The following is an 18,174-nucleotide window of genomic DNA, read 5'->3' as shown; positions in this document are numbered from 1 at the left end:
TTCAGGACAGATGAAAGGAAGGACTTTTTCATACACAGTGCATAGTTAAACTATGGAATTCACTTCCGCAGGATGCAGTGATGGCCACCAACTTGGATGGCTTTAAAAGGGGGTTGGACAAATTCATGGAGGAGAAGGCTATCAATGGCTACTGGTCCTGAGGGCTATGTGCTGCCTCCAGGATCAGAGGCAGTAGGCCTATGTGCACCAGTTGCTGGGGAACATGGGAGGGAGGGTGCTGTTGCACTTACGTCCTACTTGCAACTTTCAAACAGGCAGTTGGCTGGCCACTGCATGAACAGAATGCTGGTCTAGATGAACCCTTGGTCAGATCCAGCATGGCTCTTCTTATGTTCTTAAGAGCTCTAATTGGTGATAGCCCTATTATTATATTAGCAAGCCTAATTCTGCCCTTCATCACCATGGCCACTGCTGCTATTGCTGGAGAAAACATCATTTTCAGCATCAACGCCAGTCACTCCATCAACAGCTCATTCACCTGCATGGCCGTGAATGTCATTGCTGCGTCATCACCTGTCAACGGTGCCCTTTTGCTGTTTACATAGACAAAACAGAACATCCCTATGTTTAAAAAAAACCCTCCCCCAACTCACTGCCCTCCAGATGTGTTGGGCGATACCCATTGGCCAGAGATGATGAGAGATGTGGTTCTGGTCCCATACATTTAGAGGACACCAGGTTGAGGAAGGCTGGTGTAAGAGAATAGAAAAGTGGATAGGGAGACATTTTTCTCCCCGTCTCATAAAACTATAATCCTATAGGTCATCCCATGAAGCTGATTGGTGGGAGATTCAGGACAGATTATTTATTTTTACTTGTGGCATATATATACCGCTGAATATAATAAAATCTCTCGGATGAAAGGAAGGACTCCTTCATTGCACAGCACATAGAAGACTGGGTAGAAAAAAACCAATGAAATTCAACAGAGACAAGTGCGGAGTTCTTCATTTAAGAAAGAGAACTCAACAGCACAGGAATGTGGGGGATACCTGGCTTGACGGGACAATATGTGAGGAGGGTCTTGGAGCTGTAGTCAGTCACAAGCGGAATATGAGTCAGGACTGTGATGTGGCTGCAGAACAGGCCAACGCAATTTTGGGCTGCGTCAACAGAGGTCCGGTTTCTAAATCGCAGGGAGGGATAGCGCCGCCCCACTCTGCACAGGTCAGACCTCGCCTCAAATGCTGCGTCCGGTTCTGGACGCCACACTTCCAGAAGGCTTCAGATAAAGTGGAGCGAGTTCAGGGAAGGGCAGCAAAGACGATTGGGGGACAAGAAATTAAGTCCTACGAGGAAAGGGGGAAGGAACCGGGAGAAGACTGAGGGGGATATGATGGCACTTCCCGAGTCCCTAAAGGGTTGTCAGGCAGAAGAGGGCCGCAACCTCTTCTCTATCATCCAAGACTGTAGGTCACGAAATTACGGGCTTCGGTTACAGGATGGCAGAGTTTGGTTGAGCTTCAGGAAAAACTTCCCAACGGTCAGACCAATCAGACAATGGAACCAACTTCCTCGGGAGGATGTGGGCTCTCCGTCCTTGGATGTGTTCAAGCAAAGACTGGACAGCCGTCTGTCAGGGATGCCTAACACTGGATTTCGGTACTGAGCAGGGAGTTGGGCTCGATTCCAGTGGAGGCTGGTGGCTCCGATGACAGTAGGGTGGTGAATCTGTTCCAGGTTTCAGTCAGAACCAGGTCCTTGGAGAGCTCCTTTAGAGTTCTGACTAGTTCTGACTGAAACCTGGAGCGGATTCACCGCCCCACTGAAACCCAGAGCCACCAGCCTCCACTGACTAAATCAGCTGGTGCCCTGACTACAACTCCCATCATCTTCAGGGCACCAGGTTGGGAAAGGCTGCACTAAACCAGGGAGTTAAATACGTAATTTCATCCCTCATATTGCACCTTTCCCTCTCTGTTTCCTCCCCAGTGCTAAATTTTAGATTGGAAGCCCTCCCCCCCCGGGGGGGGCACTGACCTCCAGCCCTTCCCCAGTGGTCAGCCATGCGCCCAGGTCCGTTCTAAGATGCTCCAACACATGACATTATTTTATGCGTTGCTTTAGGTCTTGCACTCCCAGTAGTGACATGTGGGGTGATGTACGCTTGAACGCATAATGTGCAGATGTGTTTGACATGTGTTTGCACGCTTGCATATTATATAGTTTCACGTGTTAGGGAGATACGAATGACTTTGGGTCTCTATGTGGAAAAAGTATTTGGTGACAGTAGCTATCCTGCCCGTCCATGACTTTCATCATGGACCAGAAGGCATATGATGGTGATGACGATTTTCATTTCTGTACCGCCCCAAAGCCAAAGTGCTCTGGGCAGTTTACAACATTAATCCTCATTAATGCAGATTACATTTTATATAATAACATAAGCAACACAAAGGGGAGAAAGACAGTGATCCCTGCCCCAAGGAGCTTCCAATCCAAGAACAGAATTGCACATTGCAAGGGGGGAATGCCTTGTTTCTCTCTGATGACATATGTAGGCCTGGGGCAAAGTGGGGCCAGGAGCAGGGAGAATGGGGGGGGGAGGGTGGTGTGTGTGGGTTTAACCCTTTCACTGCCTGCTTTCTCCTTATAAATGCCTGGCTGTTTTTAATCTCACCCCCACCACCTTGCTCCAAAATCAGAAGTAAGTCTTTGGGGGGGCGGGGAGGAGACAGCCAGGGGTGGGGGATGGTTTTTGCAGGGAAGAACTGAGAGATGCAGGAGGAATTCAACACCCGCCTCTCATCCCCTGCAAGAGACCCCCACACACACACCTGCCTGCTCTCACATGCTTTGGGCCCTTGTGGTCTTAGGATCACGTCTTTGTAGTTCTGTCCGAACTGCTGGCAGGGAGACAACATTAAAAAAGGGAGAGGGAGCAGCCAGGGTCGGTACAACAGAGACCGTGGAGACTGGCTGGCAGCAATCTGGCAGGGTGCTGGATACTCAGAAGCCTCCGAAACTGGAGGCTTTCTTCTAAGGAGATATAGAACCTCCAGGGTCAGAGACAGTCTTCCTCTGAGAACCAGTCACTGGGAGCAAAGATCAGGAGAGGGCTGCTGCCTACAAGCCAACAGCGGCGTAGAGCCAGTGTGGCGGAGTGGTGAGAGTGTTGGGCTGGGACTCGGGAGGCGTGGGTTCTAGTCCCCACCCGGCCATGAAGCTCACTGGCGACTCTGGGCCAGTCGCTGACTCCCAGCCTCACCTACCTCGCAGGGTTGTTGTGGAAATAAAATGGAGAGGAGGAGGATCATGTACGCTGCCTTGGGTTCCTTGCAACAGGAGAAAGGGCAGCATATAAATGTAATAACATATAACAGTGGATTTCCCAAGGGCTGGCCACAGTGGGAAACTGGATGCTATAGTAGATCCCCAGCCTTTGGGGGTTGATGGGCACATTTTGGAATGCTCAGAGAGTGTTGTGGGCACTCTCATGAAACACATGCCAGGGGTGGGGGTGGTTTGCACTTTCACAAAATGGCTGCCATGGCAGGTGCGGCCAATCACAAATCACCCATTTCCAAAAAGAAAAACAGATGAGAGTAACAGAAGCACAACTTGCTCAAGAACCTAAGTATAAGGCAGAGTTGGGCTCCGAGCTCCAAAACACTTTTCAATCCACAGTTCGAAAGCGCAAAGTGCAACAAAAAAGTCATCTCCCAGAAGGCAAGCTGGTGATGCTTTTAGAAACACGCACCCAGAGGCAAAACAGGGAAACGTACACGCGCGCACATGCACACGCTACACGCCACGTCAAAGCCAGCCCACCAGCTCACGTACGCATGCACAAAAACACTGTGGTGCAGTGGTTAGTGCTGGACTGGGACTCAGGAGCCCTGGGTTCTAGTCCCCACCCTGTCAAAACCTCACTGGCTGACTCCGGGCCAGTCGCTGACTTTCAACCTAGCCTGCCTCACAGGGCAGCGGTGAGGCTAAAAAGGTGGGCTATAAATGCAATGAATGAATGAAGTACATGGCACAGACAGAACCCCTCTCTGGCTCCTCACCCACCTCTGTCACACACCTCCCCCGGCTTACCTTTCTCTTTTTCTCTGAGCACCAGGACATTCTTGGAAAGGAAGCATTGGGCTGCAGGCGCCGCCGTTTCCCTTTCCAAGGAATGGGGCCCAGCAGCACAATGTGGGATGCCAGGTGGCGCTGGGGGATGGCACTTTGCTTGGCAGCACAACCGCATCTCCATCCATGTTTTTAAGTAAAAAGTAAAATGCACACTGGGGGCGTGGGGGCAGGGGTCCGGAGGCATCACGCTGGAGACCCCAGGACTCGATGGCAGATCCAGCAGGGCTCCCCTTGCATTCTTAGCAATGGCCGCCAGCCACCATTGCTAACCCAAACTGCCATGCTCAGAGGGACGCGGCCTTCTTGCGCCAGGCTTCCCGAGAAGCACATCTGGCTGGCCGTTGCAGGAACCCACTGCCGGACTAGACGGATCCTTGGGATCCACATTCGTAATGGCTCTCCCCGCCTACCAAAATTTGAGCCACAGTAAAGCACTTTTGGCCAAAGCTGAGCACTGCTGTGGCACGTGGGCGCATGTTTCCGCAGAGCCTTGCAGGCAGCCACATTGCCTCCTCTGGCTCTCGTGCCAGAACCTCGCCAGAGGTGGCAGGAGGTGGCGAGAGCCTCTGACACCAAAGAGCCACGCTTCCCTCCCTGCCCACATGGGGCTGTAGCCCCGGGAATGTGGGCCCACTCCTGGCCTTCCCCTGCCCCCCCCCACGGGCTTCCTGCCAGCCCGGCCTTCCAAGAGCAGTGCTGACAAAGAAGGCATCAGGAGGAGCCTGTTCCGGCTTCTCCAGTTAGCAGATATTGCGTGTGGTTAGAGAAAAGATGTGCCTGGACACATACAATAGGCAGCCAGGGAGAGGGAGAGAGAGAGAGAGAGAATAAGGGTGCGGAGAGAGAAGGAAACAAAGGAGGTGCAGAGCCACCTTTTCTCCACAACCCTATCCCTAGCGGAGAGTCTTAGAGGAAGAACACTGGAGGCAGAGAACTGGGTTTGGCTCAGGGGAGGAGAACAAGCCGACAATCAACCAGCCCTTCCATCTGCATCAGGTGCATAAAATGCATGCTTCCCCTGGCAGGCATTTTGGACGAAAGCTAGAATTAGCTTGAGCAAGACATGCTGGCAGATGTTGATTCCAAAGGCTCCATTTTCACCAGTCACTCTGCTACTGCCTCCTTGCATGTCCTTCGTCAAGTCCCAGAAGGCAAAGCTTGCTGTGGTGCACCCTCTTAAGGCCCCAGCTGGAGTCATCTTCTCAGCATTCTTAAAACCAGGGTCCCCCTGCCTCCAAACACACTATTTTTCAAACGTGTAAAATAAGGTTTAAATTGGGGGTCAATGCTAGTTTAATTATTTCTGTTAGCTCCCTTGCGGTATCACTCCAGCACAGGAGTGTACAAGGAGCTCTCCAAATATGGGATGGCATTGACTGCAAATTCCCCAGGACAGATTGTGGGGGAAGTCCATCGTATGGACAGATCACAAAACCATTTCATAGCACAATCTGGGAAATTTGTGGTTCTGCCCTTAAAGGTGGCTTTAAAAGCATAATTAATTAATTAATGGCTTCCACAACTTTAAAAAGGTTAGGCAAATTCATGGAGGAGAGGGAGGAGAGTTCTGTCAATGGCTAAATGTCTAGCCATGATGGCTGAATGGAATAATAAAACACTTCATCGTTTCTATACCACTCTAGAATGTTCAAAGTGCTTCCAGTATATTATGTTGTTATCCACAGAGCAAGAATAAAATGGACAAAAGAGTATAAGATAAGATTTCAGAAACATCTTTTCATGGCCCAGTAGATTGACACAGGAACCTTCTTCTGCTAAAAAATTCTGCAGGCTTTTCTATGAACTTAAGTATGAACTTATATGTTATTCTTAGTGAATATGCAGGTTTTGTATGGTTTTTATAAGAATGTTATACATGCATAAGCCCCTGTGGCAAACTGTATTTTAGTAATGTTTTAATTATGTATGTTGTCCTATTTGTAATTTCTATTACCATTAATGTTACAGCCTCTTGAAGATGGCTTAAAAATAAGAAAAAGGCTGAGACGTGGTAGCTTCCCGACAATAATTTGTTTTTGCATCCTGAGAACCTGTTTCTCTCCTTTGTGATTTACTCTGGATGCTCACCTCCTCCTGTTTTCTAAATGTCTAGTCATGACAGCTAAATGGAATAATAAAACTCTTCAGCATTTCTGTACCACTCTAGAATGTTTGAAGTGCTTCCAGTACCTTATCTTGTAATCCTTATAGCAGCCCTGTAAGGCGGGGCCGGGGAACCTCCGGCTCAGAGGCCAAATCCGGCCCTCCGAGGTCCCCCAGGTGGCTCTGCCCCCTTCCCCCAACCACCGTCACCTGGTGGCTTTCTGGCTTTTGTGCTGTTTTTCCAAATGTTAACCGGTTGATCTGCCTCTCCTGAGCCACAAGAGTTTGCAGCTGCCATCTGCTGATGTTTTTGACCCCGCCCCGCTTTCCTTTGGCACCTCCCCTTTTGTCCTGCCCTGCCTCTGGAATGCCGCCTTCAAGGGCTTATACTACATGGAATTTGGCCCTTGGGCTGAAACCGGTTCTGCTGCAAGGGACGTCACCTCTCATTATTCCCCTCTTGCAACTGGGAGGGCTGAAGGGGAACAGCTTGCCCAAGGCCACTGTGTGTTCCCACAGCGGAAGCCAGAAGCTTTCTGATTCATAGCTCAGTCACTGGGCTACACCTGTTTGGAACCTCCAAGGGCAAAGGCAGTATACCTATGAATATCAGCTGCTAGAGGCGAGCTTTCCCAGAACCATCTGCCTTGATAGAAGCATCGCTTCCAAATCCCAGGAAGTACTAGTTCCCCCCTACTCAGCACTGGTTAGGCCTCATCTGGAGTACTGTGTCCAGTTCTGGGCACCACAGTTGAAGAAGGATGCAGACAAGCTGGAGGGGGTTCAGAGGAGGGCAACAAAGGTGATCAGGGGACTGGAAACAAAGCCCTACGAGGAGAGACTGAAAGAACTGGGCATATTTAGCCTTGAGAAGACAAGACTGAGGGGAGATATGATAGTGCTCTTCAAGTCCTTGAAAGGCCGTCACAGAGAGGAAGGCCAGGATCTCTTCTCCATCATCCCAGAGTGCAGGACACGAAATAATGGGCTCAAGTGACAGGAAGCCAGATTCTGGCTGAACATCAGGAGAAACTTCCCGACTGTCAGAGCAATATGACAGTGCAACCCGTTCCCTAGGGAGGCAGTGGGCTCTCCCACACTGGAGGCATTCAAGACGCGGCTGGACAGCCTCTTGTCAGGGATGCTCTGACTTGGATTCCTGCACTGAGCAGGGGGTTGGACTCGATGGCCTTGCAGGCCCCATCCAACCCTGCTATTCTATCATTCTATGACACTTTCAAGCCCACCATAGGCACTTCCAGGGCTGGCGTCAAAGGTAGGAATGGTCAGGCGCCTGTGGGGGCCCAGACCCCAGCAGCAGCCCACTGGCAAAAGCCCCTTGGACTTGCTCCTCCTCCCCTTCCCCATTGTGGCCTCCTTGCTCCCTGGCTCTCTTCCTCTCAAGTAAGCAAGTGGCAGCAGTGATGAGAGAGAGGAGGAGGAGCGATAGCAGCTGGTGACAATGGTGGTGAAAAAGGAGACTCGCTGGCTTGGTTTGCACGATCACGCCAGGGGAAATAAGCCATGGTGGCTTATTTCCCCTCCTACACGTGCAGGTCACACGCCAAGGGACTCTGCATCATTACCTTTGCCAGCATGGCTTGCCACGTCGTGTGAACCCAGGAAGGGTGGCTTGTTGCCATGGTTAACAACCCATGGGCTGTTTTAGGGTTCTGGTGCTCTCCGCAACCTGGAGCTGGCACTGCTGGGCATTTCTCATCTGCCTCTGCAATTAGGAATCCCCCTTCCTAGCAAGTATTCAGGATGATCCACAGTGCAGGCCTCGCATGACCTGTTCCACAGAGGCAATCTCTGATCTGGAGCGAGCAAAACCACAGTTAGCCACACCCTCCATACTAGTTGTGGGAACTGGCAGTTAAAAGAGCCAATTTCCACTGTCCTGTCTGAAGGAGAAATTCGGAAGCCAGCAAAAGCCCAGAATATTTGGTTTGTGGTGGTCTTTCGGGTGTTTTAATCCATTCAGGGTCTTATTATTTAAGACAGAGAAATACAAACATATGTAACCATTTAGATCCAGCGTGGCTCATGCAATCAGGAAGCTTTTCTCAACCAAAAAGCCAAAGAAGGGCTTCCAGGAAGATGGGTCCTAGGGTCCTGGTGCTAGCAATCAGAAGCCTTGTGCAGCTATTCTGTCTTTTCTTGCTTAACCCCTTGAACTTTGCCGGGGTTCGATAATGGGCTGGGTGAACAAGCTGATGTTAATCTCAGACAAGATGGAGGCGCTGTTGGTCTGTAGAAAGCTTGACTAGGGGACTGGGCTCCGAGCTGTTCTGGAAGGGGTTGCGCTCCCCGAAAGATCAGGTCAGCAGGCTGGGGGTGCGTCTGGATCCTACCCTGCCCCTGGGCCTTCTGCAAGCGGTGTGTGTGCACGACTGTGCTTGGTGCACCAGGTGCAACCCTTCCCGAGCCTGTCTGACTTGGCAGCGGTGATCCATGTCTAGACTACTGCAATGCACGCTCCGTGGGGCTACCCCTGGAGAGTCTCCAGAAGCTTCAATTGGTGTAAACTGTGGCAGCTGGGTCACTAAACGCCGCACGGTCTCGGGACCACATTACACCTGTCTTGGAAGATCCGCACTGGTCGCCAGTCACTTCCCTAGCTCAATTCAAGGTCTTGGTTGCAACCTTCAAACCCTTACGCAACTCCAGATGTGGCCTGTCTCACTATGAACCTGCCTGGGTATTATGATCCGCAGGAGAGAACCTTTTGAGGGTGCCATTGCGCACAGAGTCCCGTTTGTTTTTTGTGAACAGCTCAGAGAGCTTCGGCTATTGGGCGGTAGAGATATGAAATGAATAAATAAAAAATAAATTGTCTAGCACAAACAAAAAGGCTTTCTCCTGTAGTTGCCCCCAAACTATGGAATGAGCTCCCTCAAGAGCTCTGGTTGGCGCAAATTCTCCTGGCTTTGAGAAGGGGTGTGAGGACACATCCTTTCAATCTAGCCTTTTAAATGATGTAGTTGTTTTAATGCTGTATGGTTTCTAATGTTCTTTTTACTGTGCTAAGGTTCCATGGTAAGAAAAAAGATGGAAAAGGTAGTGGGAAAACACAGGAGGCTCATGAATGGGAGATGACGACATCTGCCGCCTCTCCCCCAATTCTGTGAATTAGGCAGGGTGATGGCACCATAAAAGCCTTGTCTGGAGGCATCCACAGTCTCACTCTTTCTGATCTGGGGTGGCTCATGAGGACTGGGAACCTTCCTAAATACAAAAGACCAAAAAAGAACCTCATCCCTTCATGTCTCCTCAAATGGCTGGCAGGACTTGTGCAGCAACGCAGTGCCCAGGCCTGACTGACAGAGGCTTAGCCTCTTCTCCAACACCACCACCGCATGCCTGGAAGCCAGCTCACGACTGCAGAGAGGACGACATAGGATTCTGCGTCAATGGCACTCACTCAGGGAGTGCCGTTTAACACCTGACCTTCCGGTCTGAGGAGCGTTGCCACATCCACGATTTTTATCACTGGGCAGCCTCACAACCTTCGCAAGGTTTGCTTGAGCTCCCAGATGGTGCTGTTGACGTGCGGCTTTTCTCCCATGAACAGTCCAAGGAATCTCTTCTCAGGGAGCCAAGGCATCCAAAGCATCTTTGTCTTCCCCTCCGCCCGCCCCCTGCAGTCCAGAGAAATGTATGTCTCTTTGAAAGCAATGGGGCTTCAGATGCAAGAATTGACCCCGCTGGATCTCACCAAAGGCCACCCCACTGAGTTTGGCAACCCGTCTCCAACAATGGTGAACCAACCAACTGGATCGGCGTTCCCTGGCCTGGTGCCCCCCAGATGTGCCTGGGAATGATGACATTGCAGTGCAACATATCTGGAGGTCAGGGAAGACTGAAGGAGATGCTTCTAGGAAGCCCACAAAATGCAATGGGAAGGCGAAGGCCGCTCTGCTGACATCTGTTATTCAGAGATCCTCTCTGAACGCAGAGCTTTCTTTTATGGCAAACCGCTCTGAATCGCTTTCTGCTCCACGATTCCTCATGGCTCACTTGCCCCTTTGAGTTCAGGAGGACTTGGACACGGCTCACTTTTCCCTGGTGCGGGAAGCCTCTGTGTTTAGTGCTGGGGGTGGGCAGGAAAACTGAATGGATGTGGACATTTTTCACAATGTCCCAAAGGCAGTGAAGGTGCAGAACCCGCAAAGACAAGTAAAATGTGTGCTTTGGCTCACCGCTTTTGTGCCAGCTGGCTCCAGAGGGCTCTTGGGGGCGGGGGGGGGATGTTCAAATTGAAACAGTAAGCCTTTTACATCCCTAATTAATTTATTTACTACCATCAACATCCTTCTTTATGCTCTCCATCATGCCCAAGGGATTTGCCATTAGAGCAGCAGGTAAGTATTGATTCCAAGGTCTCACAGGGAAGCAGCAATTAAAACCCGGTTGTGGCAGTTACGTGCCCTGAGAGGAACAGGCAGGGCCTGGAGCTCAGAATCCCCCGCTGCCAAAGGATGCCCATTTCTGGCCCCGAGGTGCATTTCTGGGGCAGGTGCTGTGGGGGACCTGGGGTGTGGCACTGTTCCTGGGCACTGTGCCCACTGCTGAAGACTCGCAGAGTCGCCACCCTGTTTAATGAGAAGCTGGTCCCTGAGGAGCGAGCTTCGCAAACCGGCTGGGCCGGAGAGAGTCACCAGCAAGCAGGGCTGGGATGGGATGGGAAGCCAGCGGAAATGGCACCCTGCGAAGTTGCAAAACAACTTTCACCTCCGTGGTGGAGCAGCAGGAAACACGGCCCCCACCCTGCACACGGGACGTGGCGCTGAGCCACATTGCCAGGCCTGATGCAAACACAGCCTCCAGCAGCTCCTCTTTATCCAGGGCAGGGCCTGTTTTCTAGGGCGGCCTTCCCCCACCTAGTGCCCTGTCAGATGTGTTGGACTACAACTCCCATCATGGCGGGGGATGGTGAGGGTTGTAGTCCAGCCCATCTGGAGGAGCACCAGGTTGGGAGAGGCTGGGCTGAAGGCCTTATCCCTGGTAAATAAGGTCCCTCCCCAATGAGGTCTGCCTGGCACTAACATGATTATCTTTTTTGTACCAGGTTAAGACCTCTGTCTTTTCCTGTCTCTTTTCCTATCTCTTTTTTTCTCTCTCTTTTTCTCTCTCTTATTTTTTCTCTCTTATTATATTTTTTTCTCTCTATTATTTTAGCTCTGTTTTATCTCTTTTTTTCTATCTCTTTTCCCATCTCTTTTCCCAGCCAGTTGGCAGCACATGATGCATTTTAATTGGTCCTGGATGTGTCTTTAGTTATGACCAACAGTTCAAAGTTGTTTTTAGTTGTATGTTTGTATATATTGTCTGGGTGCTTTTATGTAAATAGCTTTTAAACTTTGTATATTGTATTTTAATATTTTAAACTTCTGTAAACCAGCCAGAGAGGTTTGGCTATGGGGCAGTATAGAAATGTCAACAACAACAACAACATCCCGGTCCCCCTTTTGCGCCGTCTGGGGATGCCTTGTTAAATATTTGGTTGGAGAATTCTCTTCCTTCAGGCTTTGGAACCTCTGGTCTGTAGCAGGCTGGGAGAGGACGGCAGAAGCACCTTGTCTCAGGGGCAGACACAGCTGCTCACGCACAGCAGACCAGGGCCTCAAGGAGGAGTTCACTACTACAGCTACTACGGCTAGACAAGTGGATAGTGAACTGTTGATAAAGTACCATAAGATCATGATGTATTTCTAGTAGATCTTTAACCCAAAGAACAAACAACCTTTCTTGGTTAGTTCAGTGGAAGACATGGGGCCGTGGCGGAGTAAGTGAATCCAGCAAAGGGCAGGTAAACTAGAGCCATAAGCCCACGCTGGCTGGGAACATGGAAGGGCGTGAGGCTTGCGGAGCGCATGTCTTCTCAGAAGTAAGCCCCGCTGAGTTCAATGGGACTCAATAAGGCGGCTTCTGTCCTGAGAAGACATGCATGAGATTGCTTTCTCAGAGTCTCAGGGCTGGAGCCCTTCTCCGCCTGGTGTGCTGTGCATTGGCTTGCTCACCTCCTGCAGCAAGATTCCTTCGTAAACGCAAGGTAACGCGTCCCGGGCTTTTGAGCCTGAGCACGTTTACAGTGCAACCCTGTGCATGTTTACTGAGAAGTAACTCTGACACTATTCGATGGAGCTTTCCCCACTGAGGCTGTGCTGCTGTACCTCTCTGCGCGGAGGAGGGGTAGGTGTGTGTGTGTGTGTGTGTGTGAATGACAGAGAGAATATGAATAGAAGAGAAAACGATTGGATGATGGATGGATGAAGGGGAGAGAAAAGGGGTGTCTCCACTGGAATGCAGCCCCTAACCACTTTCCCCCAAGGGCCCCCCAAGGGCCCTCGACTCCAAAGAGCTTGCCCACCACTGCTCTAGACTATGGTGGTTGCAGATGGGGGATTATTTATTTGTGCATTTTGGCCCCTCATGCACCCCTCCAGAGTGACACAACATAAATTAAAACAATGTTAGGGAAGAAACCACACCCAGCACTGTGGATCTATGCACATGCATTTGCACTGGCATCAAGGTCATCCAACCAGGCCCTCTTAAACCCCCGCGGAAGGCGCCCAAGGAACTCTAGAACACAGGAGCATTTGCCAGCAACATGTTCAAAATGCATTCCCTAGGAGGCACAAATGGGACGGAGATTTGCCAGAAATGAGGGACTGTTCCAGGTAAGGAGAGAGAGTTTGAGCCTCTATGCAGAGAGTTTGCCAGCCCCACCCATCTCTAAGTCAGACCGGCTCTTCCAAGAAGAATCTGGTTGCCCATTAGGTTGCTGCCAAGGCTGGTGTTGCACAATTGGCGGGACCTTTGTACATATATATATATATATATATATACACATACCTTTTGTTCTGCAAAATGCCTTACAGTCCCCAGGGAACGATCTGTTAGTTATTCCCCTTTTGCAGAAGGAGGAAATGAAGCAGAGAGAGGGAGAGACTCAGGGCTGCTGAGATGTTTCGATGTACGCTTCAAGAGGAAAGCACAAATGCAACAAATACATGTTTGCAAAAATGTGTCCCGCACAGAGACGCTTGTCAGGAATCTGAGTTGGCTTTGGTTTCCTGTGGAGCACCTGTCCCCTGGTAGCAAAGCTGGGTTTGTTGCCCTCAGCAAGTCCAGGGGCAAACAGCAATTGAATTGCAGACCCTCCAAGCCTGAGGGGGCTTTCCCTTGTGGGGCTGAAAGTGGTGCTTGCTTCAAGTTCTTTGTCATGTGAATGCAATGGAATGCTTGTTCACAGTAAACAGGATGAGTTTCAAGTCATCATACAGCCTCTCTTTTGTTGGGTGGAAAGGAAAGGAAAGGTTCCTCCTGTGCAGGCACCGGATCATTGCTGACTCCTAGAGGGATGCCGCTTTTGGTGGCGTTTTCATGGCAGACTGTAGCGGGGTGGTTTGCCATTGCCTTCCCCAGGCGTGACTACCTTTCCCCCAGCAAGCTGGGTGCTCATTTTACCGACCACGGAAGGATGGAAGACTGAGTCGTCCTGAGCCGACTACCCAAGACTCAGCTTCCGCTGGGATCGAACTCAGGTCGTGGGGAGAGCTTCGGTTGCAATACTGCCGCCCACCACTCTGCGCCACTGCTGGTTAATAGTCCTGGAAGGTCGGATGATGCTTCATCAATAGGAGCGGATGATTAGGAAAAGGTCTCCTGATAGATGGGAATCTCTCCATGTTTCCGAATGAGGCATCCATCAGGCCTTGGAGATGGTGACGCCCATCCAACTGAGGGAAGGGGTCAAGCATGTGTACATGAGAGGGTGTGCTTCCAGATGGAGGGCTGCTGGTGCTAGGAATTACACGACCTTGTGCCACTATTCTATCATTTTCTCCTTAGCAGATTTTCTGCGTTAAGGAAAAAGGTGGAAGAAACAGTAAGAAAACATGGGAGGGTCATGGGTGGGAGATGGCAGCATCTGAGAGTGCCCCCCCGCCCCGTGCTATGAAAGCCTCGTCTGGAAGCACCAAAAGCGAGAGAAAGAGAGAAACAGCGGTGGCCTGTGAGAATGGAGAGATGGGCACAGCATCACAGCTTCTAGCTGGAACTAGCCAAGAAGAAGAGCGCCGCCCTGGAAGGCTGCCCAAATTGCTCTCCGGAGGATCTTCTTTCCACAGGCCTCTTTGCCCTCCCCTGGCCCAGGCAACGGTGGGGGTGAGGAGGAAGGAGGAGCTGGAGATGCCCCCGCCTCCGTGCGCCCTGGCCCTCTGCCTGCCAGGCAAGCAAGTGGGACTATAAGGTGGACTCACTGAGGGAGGGGGCCCAACCCAAGGGCCCCCCCACCCTGGAGCCGGCACTGGGGAGAGCAGGCAATCTTCAGCTTGGCCTGAGAGCTTTTGCTGCTAGCTCCACCCCCTGTCCCTCAGGCCCAGCCCCTGAGCCGCCTCGGGCCGCCCCCTTCCTCAGCCAGGTGCCCCTGTGCACCACTCCCGCCGACTAGACTCCCCCCCAGCTCCGCCAGACTCCACTCCTTTCCTTGCCCCCCTCCCCGGGCTCGAGAGCCCTGGCAGCTCCAGGCTCCTCCGCGGACTCACGCAACCCTGCAGCCTTCCCCAAACTGGTCCGGGTGACTCACGGCTGGGCTTGGGGCCCTCCAGTGATCGTATCAGGCATAAACCCCGAGTCAGCATCTTTGGCAGGGCTGGAGCTTTCGCCCAAGGGAGCAGAGCAGAACCTGCCAAGTCACTCTGCAGGGAGGTGGGGGTGCAGACAAGGGGGGAAGCCAAAGCAGACACCCCCGCCGGCCCTCTCTGCCGCTTGCTCCGGGGGCATGTCGCCAGATCTTAGCTCCCTGCCCAGCTGGTGAACCCACTCAGTGCCAAGCGGGCTCCGCTTGGCACTGAATTTTGACCTAAGCCCAAATTAGAGCAGTTGCTTGCGGTTCCCTAGTGGGGAGGAAAACACCGGCCTTCCTGCTTACTTTGAAACGGCCTGGCTCCTGCGCTCTGAACATCAGCGCAACATGCAGAAACTCAACCGGTTAAGCTTTACTTGGCCTAGCAATGACGTTTGATGGAGAAAACCACCTGCAGGATTTCTGCCCTTCAGGCTGCCATGACAGGCACAAGAGCAAAGGGACAACCCGACTCTGCACATGATCAGGAATGCTCTTTGTCAGTACTGCACACTCCACAATGCTCCGACTGGCATTCGCTCTGGATCTCGAACAAACGGAGACTGTGTGGCCAAACTGTGTGTTCCTGTGTCCCACATATGCCAAGTGCCATAAATAAAAGATCCCTGGGAGAGCTACACATGGAAAGATGCTGATGGGTGCCTTGCGTAAGCACGCAGTAACTTCACGATACTTCACTCCCTCTTTTGAGTCTGCTGCTGCTACTTCCAGCCACGGCAACGACGTAACATGGGAGCAGAAAAGCGCATATTCCAAACATTTGCAGAGCCTCTGTGGTATGAGGAACTGCCCGAAGAGAGAAAGCAGTACACAACTCACACAGGACAGAGCAACAGATCACGAAAGGTCCAGTGACACAAATGCAGCATTTGCACCAAGGCTGCCCTCGGTGCGGGGGGCTAGCGAAGTCTGATTATTGGGAAAAACAGCCTAGAAGGTGCCTGCGTTTCCCTACCAGTAAATCCTTTTTTCCATGCAACAAAAAGTTAGCTTCCCCCATTCCCACCTTCATGGGCAGTTTGCAAAGGATTCTGTTTTTCCAGCATTATTTCTGTTTGTGAGAAATAAGTAAACATCTTTGTGAGAAATAAGTAAATAAATATTGGCGTAAAAGCAGAAAACATGTTTTGGCCTTGCCATTATTGCTGTCATTTCACAGAAAGTGTGTGTGTGTTGACAGCTTGAATAAAGGATATTGCACTCCATCCTTCCCCCTGACACTCCACCCAACAGACTGTGGCCAACTTTTTTTGCTGACCCTGCTCCTGTGCTTTTCACAGCAGCCGGACAACATTCACAAATTCCACAGGAGAAGCTTTCCCCGTCAGTTTATTTCCATCCCAGGAATAAACCTCACTTGCAGATTTTCTGTGGGTTTGGCTGCTGTTACAAGCATGGGAGCAGGGGCACAAAGTTGGCACCCTGAGCCCAAATTGCAACCCCTCTTCATTTCCCCCTCCAGCATAGGCAGGAGAGGGGTCCAGCTTCACTCACATCTTGCCTTCAGCTGGGAAGGTGGGGTTCCTCATTTCCCAGGGAGATGTTTGGACATTTCTGGAGATCCATCATTCCACAAAAAATATTGATACCCTCACACACAAAAGAAAAACAAATCCTGCTACATACACACACACACCCCTCCATCTTCATTTTCAGCTCATCTGTACGTAAGAATCTGCCTTTCTTAAAAACAAAAAAAAACAAGCCACAGCGAGCAAAGCCAATGCCACAATAAATTCGTTAGTCTTCACGGTCCCGCAAAATTCTTTGTTGTTTTATTTGGCAATGACTCTTTCATCCATGCTGGGTCAACAACAGGGAGCAACACAGAGAATTCCTAAGACACACACTTTTCCCATCAGGGACACAAAGCGCAGATTAGGAAGATGGGTGGGTGGGCCTGGAATTAAACCCAAGTAGGACTTTCTCCATCCCAAAAGCATCTCACCAAAGCACAGGAGAGATTAGCCAGAGCTATCATTACCCAATTACTCAGTAAGTCAGTCTCTGGGAAAAAGAAGTTACAACATGATCTCCCTTTTGGATAACACAACTGGGGCTGCTGAACATTGTGTATGTTGCGTATGTGTGGTGGGAGGGGGGCGGTGTGTGTTGTGCAGAAAGTCAAGGAGTGGGGAAAGAGGAGAACCAAATGGACCAGAGGCCGAGGACTTACCGGAGATTGTCAGCCAAAGCAGGAGAACCTTCTGAATCATGGTGCAAGGTGAAACCAGCTGGTTCAGCCACCGCCGCCGCTGTCAAAGTTCTTTCCGCAGACTTTATAATCAAAGCGACCGGCTGGGTCGTGGAGAAGGACTTCAGGAATTGGATCCACCCAGGCTTCTCAACGGCAGCACGGCCGAGGAGTTTGCAAAATGAAATGCTCTGTATAGTCAGCTTTTTCTAAAGGTGTGGGGGGAGAAATCATGCCAGACGAAGCGGGGAGAAGGAAGCCTCCATCCTTTGGCTTAAGGGTGGACGTCTCTGTGGCTGCTGGCCACGGGGCCCTTTCCGCAGGTGTCCAGGTGTCTCCTTTTTTCGGCGTCTGTGCCGTGGCTCACTTCACGGTGCCGAGGCGTCGCTCTGTTTTGAAACTCCACAACCTGTTCTCCACACATTGCCACAGGGAGGGGAATGGAGAGACAGAGAGAGAAATATTAACCTGTTTGGCAAGTTTAAACAGGTGTTTCTCAGAGGGGGGGGCGGGTTTCGTTTATAAAAGGAAAGGGAGTTCACAGAGGGTGCCAGATTGCTCGCCAGCAGGGTCAAGGCATCGCCTTCGGAGACCGACCCCAAAGACTACAGCTCGGGACCCCTCAGAGAATGTGGTCAGGGCCAAAGGAAAGACACCAAGAGGCCTTGAGACACCAAGAGTGGACATGTGTCACTCAGCCCACCTGAATCCGGCTGGCTCCACCCAAGAATCCTTCCAGATCATTGATTTTTTTCATGCATGCCGTTTTTAAACATTGTTTGCACCTCAGGATCCAGACACCTTCCTCCAAAGAAGCGCTTTTGTTGAAGCAATAAGGGCACACTATTTCTCCAGCATTCAAACTGCGATACTCATTCCCGTAAAAATTGCATCCGTGACAATTGCAAGCATTCTGTAGAATATTTTCTTTTCTTTTCTTTGCACCAAGGTTTTATTTGCTGTTTTACTAATGCTTTCAGTTTGATCTGTTCTGGAAAAAAAACATGAGCCCCCTTCAGGACTAGTATGGTTAAAAGCCGGTCTGGAAACCAAATCAGTAAAGATCAATGATCTTCTGGGAAGTGCTTGTGATGTGTGGAGCAAGCTGCCCAGGTAT

The 18,174-nt window shown here is 50.9% G+C and overlaps 1 protein-coding gene across 1 annotated transcript in view; it reads right to left on the bottom strand.

Annotated features, from left to right (window-relative positions):
• NECTIN4 (nectin cell adhesion molecule 4) overlaps positions 1-17,487 on the bottom strand; it is a 101,137-nt gene extending 83,650 nt beyond the window's left edge. Inside the window, exon 1 of the mRNA XM_084823947.1 lies at positions 17,040-17,487. Coding sequence (XP_084680073.1) covers positions 17,040-17,079 — 40 coding nt within the window. The 5' untranslated portion in view covers positions 17,080-17,487. The remainder of the gene's footprint in view (positions 1-17,039) is intronic.
• Positions 17,488-18,174: the final 687 nt, after the last annotated feature.

This window comes from Heloderma suspectum, chromosome 17 (assembly GCF_057233095.1).
Source record: "Heloderma suspectum isolate Gila_16-S chromosome 17, 16-S_ref, whole genome shotgun sequence".
NCBI lineage: Eukaryota > Metazoa > Chordata > Lepidosauria > Squamata > Helodermatidae > Heloderma > Heloderma suspectum.
This window is presented reverse-complemented; position numbering and strand designations above follow the sequence as displayed.